General features: G+C 40.7%; 1 protein-coding gene across 6 annotated transcripts in view; it reads left to right on the top strand.

Annotated features, from left to right (window-relative positions):
- sdccag8 (SHH signaling and ciliogenesis regulator sdccag8) overlaps positions 1-13,029 on the top strand; it is a 317,675-nt gene that overhangs the window by 159,195 nt on the left and 145,451 nt on the right. For all 6 annotated transcript variants that reach the window (XM_078229523.1, XM_078229526.1, XM_078229528.1 and 3 more), the window contains one exon: positions 11,655-11,797. In XM_078229523.1, the coding sequence (XP_078085649.1) occupies positions 11,655-11,797 (143 nt within the window). The remainder of the gene's footprint in view (positions 1-11,654; positions 11,798-13,029) is intronic.

The following is a 13,029-nucleotide window of genomic DNA, read 5'->3' as shown; positions in this document are numbered from 1 at the left end:
CATGGTTTAGGGCTTCAGGACTTCTATGCATGTGCTGGCTGGGAAGTGGCCACACATGGTGCTGTTCACTTTTTTTTTACACTCTTTGGGCCTTCTGTGCATGCTTCAGCTGGGAAAGGTCCACACGTAGACAGTTAATCTTTTTACATTCTTTAGGCAGGAACAGACATGCACAGAAGAAAAGGAAGTGAAGGAGTGAAATGGCATGAATCTACAGGTGACCTGAACAGGAGTGCCATTTGAGAGGAGGTGCCCCAGAGACCAGTACACTGGGAGGGGGACAGAGAGAAGGTCCCAAACCAGGCAGAGACAAAGACAGGGATCAAAGATAGATCCCATTGAGTTACAATTGACAACAGGAACAGGGGAAAGGCTCCAAGTTAAACAGAGAGATGCAGAGAGCAGACTTGAATAAAAATGGGCTCAAGAGAAGCCCAGCAGATCTGAGAGGGCAGCCGAAGGTTGGTGACTCCATGCTGTGGGCCGTAAGATATATCTGAGGTGAAGGAATACAGATTATTTGAATAATTTTCTTGTGTTTGTAATGAGATCTTCCCAATCTTTTTGTCTGGTGTAATAGTGTTCATTCTTGTTTAATAAAGGTTTTATTCATTGTGTTAAAACTTCATCAGCAGACTTCTGTGAATTTGTTCAGTAACTTGTTTCCCCAGTTACTTAAAAGAATTAAAACTTAAGATCTATCAAGCCGCTCTGGGATCTGATTTGTCCAGTGGTAACATCAGCTTGGATCCTAACAGGAGAAATATCTTCATTCAAAGTGTTATGGATCTTGGAATTATCTATTCCAGAGGACCTTGGATGCTCAGTTGTTGAACATACTCAGGACCGAGTTTGAAACATTTTTGGATACTAAGGAAATCAATGGATGTGGAGTTAGTGCCAGAAACTGGAAGGTAGAAGATCAGCCGTAATCATATTGAAAGACGGAACTGGCTCAAAGGGCCAAATGGTCTAGTTCTGCTCCTTATGTTCTTTTGTCCTAGGTTGTTGACATTGCTTTGGCTGGGGATTGGAGGAAAAGAGTGTACTGTGTTGGTCGGTGAATTGCGATGCTGTTTCAACAATAGTTTATTTCACTAACATGCAGTACGGTTCAGCCCTGATAAATACATAACTAGATTGCCAAAAAAAGTCCATGCTGAAATCAGGATTATATTTGAATCAGGATTTCTGTAAACCGCAGATAAAAAAATCAATTTGCAAATCTTGGTACCACAGCTATTTAAATGATTCATTCAGGAATTTAATTTAATTTAAACAAGCACAGCAGAAACGCTTAACAAAACCATATATTTTACCCTGAAATGATTAGACTTGTAAAATATGCCTTCTGTAGATACATTTGGCAGCAGATTGACTAAGCTGAGTGCATTGCTGATAAATGAGGACTGTTTAGGTCAGGAACTCCATACAGTAGGAGGGAAAATATACATATTTGGTACTTAGGATTTTTGGATTGTGGGTTTTTTTTAATGTTTCATTCAGTTGCTTACTTATAGTCTTCAACTGGTATTGTAAAACAAAAGAAACAAGATCTAAAGTGGAAGTTGACTAACTAAGATGGAGGATCATTACTTTTGAATCATTTTTCATAGGGGATCCTCTGCAAATACAGTATTGCTGTACTGCCACAAACCCCCATGCAAATATTGAACATTCCGGGATTCCTTCTCCAAATTTTTGGTCAGTACTGGAAGGAAATACTACTGTGTTACAGAAAATGTTTTTTTATTAATATACAGTAATTGAAACTTTGTAAGTGAATGGTTGGAGAAAAAACAGCATTCTCAGAACTTTATATTTACAGCATGTGGTATGCCCGGCCCCAGAAGGACGTAAATATGATGCGCCCTTTGGGTCCACATATCCTAGTTTACAAGCCTGTGCATTTGAGGAATTTCCCAGGACTTCTCGAAACACTGTTTTTTAAATCTTTTTTTAACTTTTTCCCGCAGATCACATGATGAGGTGGCGAGTATATAACGTGGGACAGCTTGGATAGACCAGGGGGTCTTTATCTATCTGTCATTGTCCTTTTTTTGGTATATGTGGTTGTAGATCTAATTCCCACTAATTACATAAACTGGGCCTTGTTATTTTTTTAATTTCTCCTTTTTGTACCTCCAAAGAATATTGTGATTTACCGGTATATTTTCAATAATGATCTATAACTTCATACTTGCTGCCAGAAGCCAGTTACAAAATATTTCTTAATGAAATGCACTTAATTTCAACCTATGATGCCATCTCTTCATAAATGCAAAATTTTACAGTGCATTGCTTTAATACAAAATCAAATTTAACGTTAATTTGTGGCATTTGTTGTGATCTTTTCTCTAGTTACCCTTCAAGGCTAAAGCATTGTCGAGTCTAGTTATGCTGTTTTAATCCTACTTTTTTACGATGCAGAGCCTTTCCACTTTGATCAGGACCCAACTGGTTCAATGTTTGCAAAGTTAATAAAAAAAATGGCTGCTGCATTTCATAAAACTTGATGCATCTATTTGATTAAATAAAAGTTGTCCACCTGCCATATTTTGTCCAGCATATTACTGTGTTCGTGAAACAATGACAAATTGCAGGAATGGGATTTATCACTCCCGAACGAGAACAAAAAGTACCAATAAGCAGCATGCAAAAAGTTCCAAACATAAATTGACATACATCAGTCAGTGAATCAATGGAATTGCTCCAAATAGCTTTTGAGAATATTTTTGATTGTCACCTTAGTTTCTCCACTAAGGTGAAGTCTACAACAACACATTTTGTAGCAAAATAATGGCATAAAAGATGTAGAACAATTAAACATATCTTAAAAAAGCATAATTCTGTTCAAAGTCCCTCAAAACTTTCCATCAGTGGCTCATACACTCCTAACAAGCTGAGGCTGGAGTTAATAGTGTCATCATCAGTTGAAAATACCTAATATGAAGCAAAAAAATGTTTCTACCATTCCCCTTTGCCTAAAGTTTTTGGAATTATTTTTGAGATAGATAACAGTTACCCAGACTTGTTGCTTGTAAGTTTTACCTTATTTTGCATCTCCTCTATTTCAGTGGAAAGTTCGAGAGGACAGAATTTCTGAGGGAAGCCACTTTTAGGAACAGTGAAATGTTTTTTGTATGCATGGAACATCCAAATTAGGAAATATATGAACCTCCAAGTTGTTTCTTTTTCCAGAAAGCTATGTACCAATGATGACACTGAATTAGTAATAAGGTGCAATACCTTGAAGTATGACATGTCAGATGAAAAGTTTATGCTAAAGCACAATACTCATAGGCCAGGATTTTATGGCTCCTCTTGCCGAATGGAATATTACAGTCCTGTTGAAGTGAACAGCAATCTAAATGTCCCGCCGCATCTGTCACTGGGAGACATGCCGTGGCAAATCCTTGCTACAGTAGTTTGGATGTTTTGCTGTTGCAAGGGGATGTAGCTCGGTAGGGGATGGTGTATGGTATATATATCACTACTGTGAGTGTTTAGGAGACATTTGCAAGAGATCAGTGCATCCAAGAACAGATAGCTCAAGCTTTCTTTTGTGTATAGACCATACTACATTTAACCTGTGAATGTTTAATGCTGACAACGGATGGAAAAATGTGGTAAAGCATTCCAATTTCTAGCTTGAGTAGCACACAAAATATTCCAAAATAATATAAATTAAATCATTTGTCACTGGAAATCTGTTTGGCCCATGTTGCCTATGGAATTGGCCGGCAAACAGTTCCATTAAACAAATGGTAATCAGCATTTCATTTTGTTTCTGGTTATCAGTTTGAAACATCATTTGATGGTAGCTGTGTACTAAATTACAAAAAAATTGTTATGCACTTTCTTTTGACTTTTTAGATTATTTTTTCTCCCAGTCTTCAGTCAAGTATTTGCTCTAACCTCACCACAAAGCCGTATTCTTAATAAAATTGCACTCTAATTTTGTCCATCACCTTTACTTTTAATTAGGTTCATGACTTTTTCTAAAATATTAGCATATTCTATGACAGAGAAGATGAATTGCTGAGGATGAGATTTTAACTCATTCCCACTAGGACGGTCAACACCTGAACTGTGCTTGGACCAGTGTTCTGACGAACCGCATAACCAGGGAAGTTGTAGTGTTTGTGGTATCTGCTTCTCTGCCACCTGGCTTGAGGGACCTATGGGAACTGAGAAAGTGTGATCACACCAGAGTTTGGAGTCCTCTCTCATGCAGAATCATCAAATAGCCATGTATTAAGCATGTGGGAAAGGAGCTCTGCCCCGAGGTAGCCATGGGCTGCAATCAGTCCCCTGTACCTGATTTCTCTTTATCAATAAATACCTATTGTTCCTAACAAAATCTGAAGTGTCTTGACGTCACCTGAGGGGTGCCATGCTATTGCACGTTGGCGACGAGACAGATTAGTTTCGGCGGCAACCCACATGTGAGTATCCGACTCAATTGAAGTTTGGAGAAGAGGGATACTCATTCGAGTGTCTGGTTGAGAGTGAAGAGAGTTGTGGAGGCAGTGCCAGTTCCTGAGGGGCAGTCAAAGTAGCGAACCCGGTGTGGCCAGCAACTCAAGAGGGTTAAAAAGACACAGAGAATTAAAACAAAGAGAAATTAGCCTTCAGTAGTGCTACACTGAAGGGAAAATGTTGAGAAAACTCCATAGAGAGTGGTGTGTACCACTCTGAAGTGGAGGGGAGTGGGCATTGGGAAACCCTGGTGAAAATCCAGGCAGAGGGCAATGGAAGACCATCAGTGACTAAGTTGAAGGCAGCAAGATTCAATGGCATCCCATCCTGTTGTATTGTCATGAGAAGTTCCTTGGAAGTTTTAGCAATAAACTGCAAGCAAGCAAGTCAGTCAGAAAATAAATTACGCCACAGCAAAGGAAGAAATAAGAGTGAAGAGGAAGGAGTTGGATACATTTCACCCAGAACTACTGCAAATCAAAAAAAGCCAAAGGTTTGTGACCCTAGTCTAATGGAGAAGTGTCCAAAAAGAATAACAGGAAAAAAGAAGAAATGTTGGATGTAGAAGTAAAGTATGTTGCAACCGCAACAAAAGGAATATAGCAATTCTAGGCAACATGCATGGGTAATCATGGCGGCTCGTCATGCCAGTCAATCAGCATGGCGAGCTGGTAAGATCGTGAGAGAGACGGAAAACTGGGTTCACGCATCTATATGCTGGGTCATAATAATGGACTGGGTCATGGGGAGTCTGACATTCGGAGAACCCCTACCCTCAGCTCCACTCTTCCACCCCCCCCGTCCCCTATAATTAGAGTGCCAATATGTCAAATAGTCAAGAAGTTTCAAAGCTTAATATCTTTTGTAAACATCAGTGTGCCCCATGGTTTATACAGACTGATCTATTTTGTTAGAAATTTGGCACAGATTTGCTAGCGCAATCAAAAGGAAAACTGACAAAACTCAGAAATATGACAGCAGCAAAATGACAAATAAAATGAATGTGCTTAAGCTGCGGGGGCCTTTTATCCTGCCCTTGGATAAAAAAAATAGATAAAAATGTAATGCCCGTCTGGCCTTTTTGCCCATGCAATGAGTGCAAATTTGCATGGGTAATGTAACATCTACGTTAATAAACTTTGTAATGGCCTTAGTTAGGCCTTTAATTGTCAGCGGCGCAGGTCCATGCGATATTGAATGCCTGGAACCTGCTGCTAGAGGAGGTGGTGGAAGCAGATTCTATAACAACATTCAAGAGGTATCTGGTTGGATACTTGAATAGGCAAGGAATAGAGGGACATGGACCAGGTAGAGGCAAGAAAATATTAGATTAGAGAGGCATCTCTAATCTAATATTTTCTTGCCTCTACGTGAGCATTGGTCCTATAGAAAGTGAGTCTTGGGAGTTAATGATGGAAAATAAGTAGACGGCAGATGAACTGAACCAATATTTTGCATTGGTCTTCATTATGGAGGTTACAAGTAACATCCCAGAAATAGTTGTAAATCAGGAAATGGAAGATGAGAGGAACTGGGGAAAATTACAATCACCAGGGAAGTGATATTGGGCAAATTGTTGGAGCTGTGGGCTGACAAATTCCCAGGTCCCGATGGACTTAATTCTAAATTCTTAACAGATGTGGCAAGTGAGATTGTTGATGCATTAGTTTTAATGTTGGCACAGACTTGGTAGGCCAAAGGGCCTGTTCCTGTGCTGTACTGTTCTTTGTTCGTTGTTCTAATATTGTCTCCTGCTGACGTCAATGTTGCATGCATGCAGGTTGACATCAGGAAGCATGCCTAACGTCATTTTGCACAATTTTATGTGCATTCGAGTCGGGTACAGACTCGATCTTGGGATGTAAAATTCAGACCATAATTGCAAAAAGATGGGCAGCAAATCAGGAGATTGGACAGCATATAAAAAACAGATAAGGAAGGAAAAATTAGAACACGAGCGAAAGCCAGCTAAAAATATAAAGACAGATAGTAAGAGTTTCTATGGATATTTTAAAAAGGGCCAACAAAGTGAGCATTGGTCCTATAGAAAGTGAGTCTTGGGAATTAATAATGGAAAATAAGTAGATGGCAGATGAACTGAACCAATATTTTGCATTGGTCTTCATTATGGAGGTTACAAGTAACATCCCAGAAATAGTTGTAAATCAGGAAATGGCAGATGAGAGGAACTCTGGAAAATTACAATTACCAGGGAAATGATATTGAGCAAATTGTTGGAGCTGTGGGCTGACAAATTCCCAGGTCCCGATGGACTTAATTCTAAATTCTTAACAGATGTGGCAAGTGAGATAGTTGATGCATTAGTTTTAATTTTCCAAAAGTCCTTGGATTTGGGGAAGGTATGCATTGGATAGAAATAACAGGGGAAGAATTCCCTGGTGGAAGTAATCTATAGGTCCGCTAACAGTAGTTTCACAGTAGGACACAGTATAGACCAGGAAACACTGGGGGCTTATAATAAAGGGGAACACAGAAATGACAAAACTACTAAATCAATATTTTTCCTTAGTTTTCATGGTGGGAGGCACTAGAACCATCCCAATAGTCACAGGTAATGCAGAGGTTAAAGAACAAAGAAAAGTGCAGCACAGGAACTGGCCCTTTGGCCCTCCAAGCCTGTGCCGATCATAAACTAAAAAAAAACCTTCTGCCTTTACTCGGTCCGTATCCCTCTATTCCCTCCCTATTCATGTACCCATCCAGATGCCTCTTAAATGTTGCCAATGTGTCTGCTTCCACCACCTCCTCTGGCAGCGTGTCCCAGGCACCCACCACTCTCTGCCTGAGAAACCTTCCCCGCACATCTCTCTTAACCTATCTCCTTTTCACCTTGAACCTGTGCCCCCTTGTAATTGACACTTCCTGGGAAAAAGCCTCTGACTATCCACCATGTCTATGCCTCTCATAATTTTGTAGACCTCTATCAGGTCTTCCCTCAGCCTCCGTCTTTCCAGTGAAAACAATACTAGTTTATTCAATCTTATAGAATCCCTACAGTGCAGAAGGAGGCCGTTTGGCCCATCGAGTCTACACTGACCACAATCTCACCCAGGTCCTATCCCCGTAACCCCATTTACCCTGCTAGTCCCCCTGACGTTAAGAGGTAATTTAGCATGGTCAATCAACCTAACTTGCACATCTTTGGAGTATGGGAGGAAACCGGAGCATCTGGAGGAAATCCACGCAGATACGGGGAGAACGTGCAAACTCCACACAGACAGTAACCGAGCCGGGAATTGAGCACGGGCTCCTGGCATTGTGAGGCAGCAGTGCTAACCACTGTGCCACCATGCCGCCCTATAACCTCTCCTCATAGCCAACACCCTCGAGACCAGGCATCATCCTGATGAACCTTCTTTGGACTCTCTCCAAAGCTTCCACATCTTTCTGGTAGTGTGGTGACCAGAACTACATGCATTACTCCATATGCAGCCTAACCAAGGTTTTAAATAGCTGTAACATGATTTCCCAACTCTTGTATTCAATGCCCCAGCTGATCAAGGCAGGCATGCCATATGCTTTCTTAATCACCTTGGCCACCTGTGTTGCCACTTTTAGGGAACTGTGGACCTGCACGCCCAGATCCCTCTGGATATTAATGTACCTAACCATTTACAGTATAATTCACACCTAAAGCTGATGTTAATGGATGCTAATGTGCCTAACCATTTACGGTATAATTCACACCTACATTCGGTAAATTGTGTTTAACTAATTTGCTAGAGTTCTTTGAAGATGTAACAAGTGGATAATGGGAGTCTTGTAGATATAGTGTACCTGGACTTTCAGAAGGCATTTGATAAGGTGTCGCACAAAAGGTTAATACACAAGGTAAATTCCCATAGGGTGGGGTAATTTATTAGCTTAGATAAAGGATTGGGCAATGAACAGAAAGCAGAGAGTGGGGATAAATTTTTTTGATTGCATCTGGCATACTGTACACAGTTTTGGTCCTCTTACTTGAGAAAGGATGTAAATGCATCAGAGAGGGCTCAGTGAAGGTTCATTAGATTGATTCCAGGGATGAAGGACTTGAGTTTGAAAAGAAATTGGCAGTTTAAGCCTGTACTTGCTGGAGTGTAGAAGAATGAGAGAGATCTAATTGAGGTATATAAGCTGCTAAAGGGCATTGACAGGGTAGATGTAGAGCAGATGTTTCCCTTTGTTGGACATTCTAGAATGAAAGGACATAGTTTGATGCTAAGGGGTGGCAGATTTAAAACAGAAAAGAGGAGAAATTGCTTCATTCAAAGGGTTGTGAATCTGTGGAATTCTCTACCCCAGAGTATTGTGGATGCTGAAACTCTAACAAATTTAAGAAGGAGATAGATAGGTTTTTAATTAGTAGCAGGATGAAGGGTTATGGAGAGTGGGCAGAAAAGTGTAGATCAAGCCAAGATGAGATCAGCCATGATATTGAATGGTGGAGCAGGTTTGAGGGGCTGAATTGCCTACTCGCAAAATAGCAAATGTAACTCCTTTATTCAAAAGAGGATGAAGGCAGAAAGCAGGAATCTACAGACCACTTACCTTAACATCTGTCATTAGGAAAATGTTAGAAGCTATTATTGCAGGGGTCTGAAAAAATTCAGGAGTTCTTGAAAATAAATTCTTTTCAATGATTAAGTAAGATAATAGTCCACCACCAACTGCACACGTTCAATCCCAGTATCGGCTGTGGTGGTTCATGGAGGCTTGCCTCCTGACCTTGCCCCATGCTTGCAGAGTGGTGTCCCTCGAGCCACATATGTAATCAATTGTCTCTTTCTAATGCCTTTGGTCCTTTGTGAATTCTGGCTAATTCAGGCAAAGTCAACATGGCTTTGTGAAAGGGAAATCATGTTTAACCAATTTATTGGAGTTCTTTGAAGAAGTAACCAATGCTGTGGATAAAGGGGAGCCAGTGAATGTACTGTATTTAGATTTCCAGGTTGCATTTGTTAAGGTGCCACATCAGAGGTTATTACGAAAAATAATAGCTCATGTTATAGGGGGTAATTGGCATGGATAGAAGATTGTTTGGTTCACAGGAAACAGAGTGTAGCCATAAATTGGTTCATTTTCTGTTTGGTGAGGGTAGCAAGCAGTGTGCCACAGGAATCCGTTCTGGGGCCTCAACATTTTACAATTCATATAAATGACTTGGATGAAGGGAACAAAGTATTGGAGGTGATCTTGAGCCAAGCCCGTCATCCATGAGGGTGCTGGCGGGGGCTCAAGATCCAGAGGTCACAGATCTTGCCTCCTTCTTCAAGCTCGTTTTCATGGGCAGCACCATGCTGCTTGACCCATGGACCCTCATATGTCACTGAGTCAGATCAGTACTGCGCCTGGAATTGGGGAGTACGGAGATCTCCTTGCCCCTGGTGCCCACAACACTGTTTATCTGGACACGACTGTGCTGCGGGACCCATGATGGCACCATAGCAAAGGTCTGAAGTTTGACCAGGGATGGAGTGCAAGCTGAGGCTAGGGTGTGAGGGGGGGTTGTGACGTTACAAAGACAATGGGGTGAGGGGGATTGTTATGTTATGAAGACAAGGGGGGGACCAATGTAGAAGAGGTGGAAGGGTGGGGTTAAAATGGCATGCAGAGGGGCAAGGAAGTGGATGAAGAAGATGAACAATGGAAGGCAGAAGGAAGACTGAGAGAAGGGAAGCTGGACCCCAACAAGGGTGCATGAAAAGTCACAAACAAGGGGATCAAAGGGACACCACATCGTGCACTGGAAGGGGATGAATGAAAACTCCAGATGAGGTGGGAAGAGGCCCAAATGGAACATGGGTGCCTTGCACAAGATGGGCTTGGGGATGAGGTGGTTGAATCAAGGAACAGACTTATTCTTGAGGCTGCTAGCCTTTCCCTCTGGATTACTAACATCCTGCACTATCTGGTGAAGACAGGTGGGCTGGAAAGAGGGATATGAATGTGCTTGACTGGTATTTAAATATGGTGCCGGGACCTTTGAACCCATCAGCTGATGAAACAGCTGCTGGTCCTCCAGGAGAGCTGGAGGGGAACTCTCTTGTGCAAAATCAGTGGGCTTCCAGGCACGGAATCTGGCATGGGATCCCAATATTCTAGTCAGCAGGATGGGTGTCGCTGGAGCCACCCACCACTGCACTTAGACTCTGGGCAGGGTTCTCACATTTTGAGACTTTGAATAGTTTTAAGCCAGAGGTAGATAGATTCTTGATAAGCAAGAGGGTGAAAAGTTATTAGGGGTAGGCAGGAATGTTAAGTTGAGGTTAAAATTAGATCAATTGTGATCTTACTGTGGAACAGGCTCGAAGGGCTGAGTGGCGTACTCCTGCTCCTAATTTGCATGTTCGTATCCATTTACACTGGTTTAAAATCTAGTCTTGTGTATCAATGTGCAAAATAGATTGGATTCCCATCAGTGACAAAACCACTGGATTCCAGTCATCACAGTTTGTTAAAGCTAGATTATAGCTTGAACGCCTGAGTTTGCTAAGGTATAAGGTAAATAGATCCTATAAAATTTTAGTTATAAAAGGGAAAGACGTTTAAATCAGTAAAGTAATATAGACTGAACTTGCCATCTGAAGAGTGTGCAAAAGCTGAAGTTATTGAGAGTAGTAAGTTCTTTTCACTGATTAAGTAAGATAATAGTCCACCACCGACAGCACAGGTTCAATCCCTGTATTGGTTGTGGTGGTTCATTGAGGCTTGCCTCCTCACTTTGCCCCATGCTTGCAGAGTGTTGTTCCTCAAGCTACATATGTAACCGATTGTCTCTTTCTAATGGAGAGAGATGCATATGATTCTTTGTGGACTATGGCTATTACCACCATCACATTGCACTCGGAAAGCAACCCAATAATAACCACCGGTCTGTGATTTTTATCTTGTACATATAGTTGATGAAGACAAAAATGGTTATGTTTTAAAATTTCTATTCTCCTTCTTCTCAGATTGTGCTGGATCTTCACCAGAGTTCTGAAAGTTAATGTAATTTAAAAATAAATGGCTACTAGTTCTTGAAAGTTATGACATTTTTTTCCCAATGCGCCCAACTTTGTTATGTTGTGGTTATGTTTACTAAACTGAGATTTTCACCTATCACAGTTTTACAAAGAGAAATTTTGTTGTTTTTTGGGATTTGTTTTAAATCTAAATTTCTTCTTTAGGAACTGCAGAAACTTGAATTGAAACTAAATGAAACTAAGTGCCATTTGGAGCATGTCCAGCAGGATGCAGCAAGATCGAAGGATGAATGTCTAAAGCTGATGGAACTACTGAGCAAATCTGAGCACCAACTGCACCTCACCAGGTACAAATAATCCTGTTATCTGCCAGTGGCACTTCATAACGCCAGCATCAAGCTGCCTGTCTCTACTGCAGGCAATAAAACATTTTACAGATATTTTTGGGGCTTTTCAATACCAACTGTTCACATTTTTGCCTACTAATTGCTGCAGTATTAACAGGTGAAGCTATTAAAATACCAAACTGCAGGTATGTAATTATAGAAAACCAAATGTGATGATTTTTCTAATCTGTCTTAAGGGAAAAGCAGCATGATGTTTGTAACATATGGACGGGTGATGGGATTACCAGATGTTCTGAGGTTTTTGTTTTTTTTAATTTTCTAAGATCTCTTGTATTCTGTCAGTTTGAGTTGTAATGATGTGGGGAACAGCACAACGTACAATATTGTATCATGATAAATGGTCTTAATAAGAGGTTGTTATAACACGATGAGTAAGCCATTTGTATAATCATTTTTTGTTTGTTTTTTTTTGTTAACTTGTCAACCTTTGTTTATTTTTCCTGTTGTACCAACAGTTACAGTACCTCCTTAAATTTACTACATCTCAGTCTGTGATTGGCACAGTCACAATGAGTTAAGTCACATTTCAGTAATCAAACATCCGATATTGAACCACATTTGAGGGAGTAGAGATTCTGTATAGCGCCCCTTCACAGTGGTAGGCAATTTCAAATTCATTCAGATGGTATAAAATTCTCAGCCTTGAAATTTCTTTCCATTAATTTTGTTTTCTGTATGATTTCCCCCCATTTTTCACCAGATCCTTTCTCCTGAACACAGTGAATCATGCTGGGTTATTGTTCTTTGCACTTCAGTTACGCCCCAGCATCTTGCTCAAGTGATTATTCTTAGTCAATGTGAGATTATCACAGCCAAATGCGGTCCTGCCTTTGTCTGACATCCACGCAAGAGTAGTTGTAACAGAAAGGAATAGAATAAGCTTGTATTTAACACTAGTCTCATTTTCTTCTCCCTTTGTATAGATGCTGAGGGCAATTGCAATATCTTTACCTCGCTCCAGCTATGTCAACATATAGTTGCTGTGGCTCAGTAGAGTGGTGCATTTAACTCCTGAGTTACATGCTCTTTTTAGGAAATACTCTGCCCTTTTTCTGATTAAAACTTAAACCATCTATGGATGAGTTGGATGAGCTGTTTCCTGTCCTTTGCCAGTCAGCTCTTTAATTGCTGCTGGGCAAGGCTTGGGAATGAAGATTTATGGTGCAAACCTG

Source organism: Mustelus asterias, chromosome 15 (genome assembly GCF_964213995.1).
Source record: "Mustelus asterias chromosome 15, sMusAst1.hap1.1, whole genome shotgun sequence".
Taxonomy (NCBI): Eukaryota; Metazoa; Chordata; class Chondrichthyes; order Carcharhiniformes; family Triakidae; genus Mustelus; species Mustelus asterias.
This window is presented reverse-complemented; position numbering and strand designations above follow the sequence as displayed.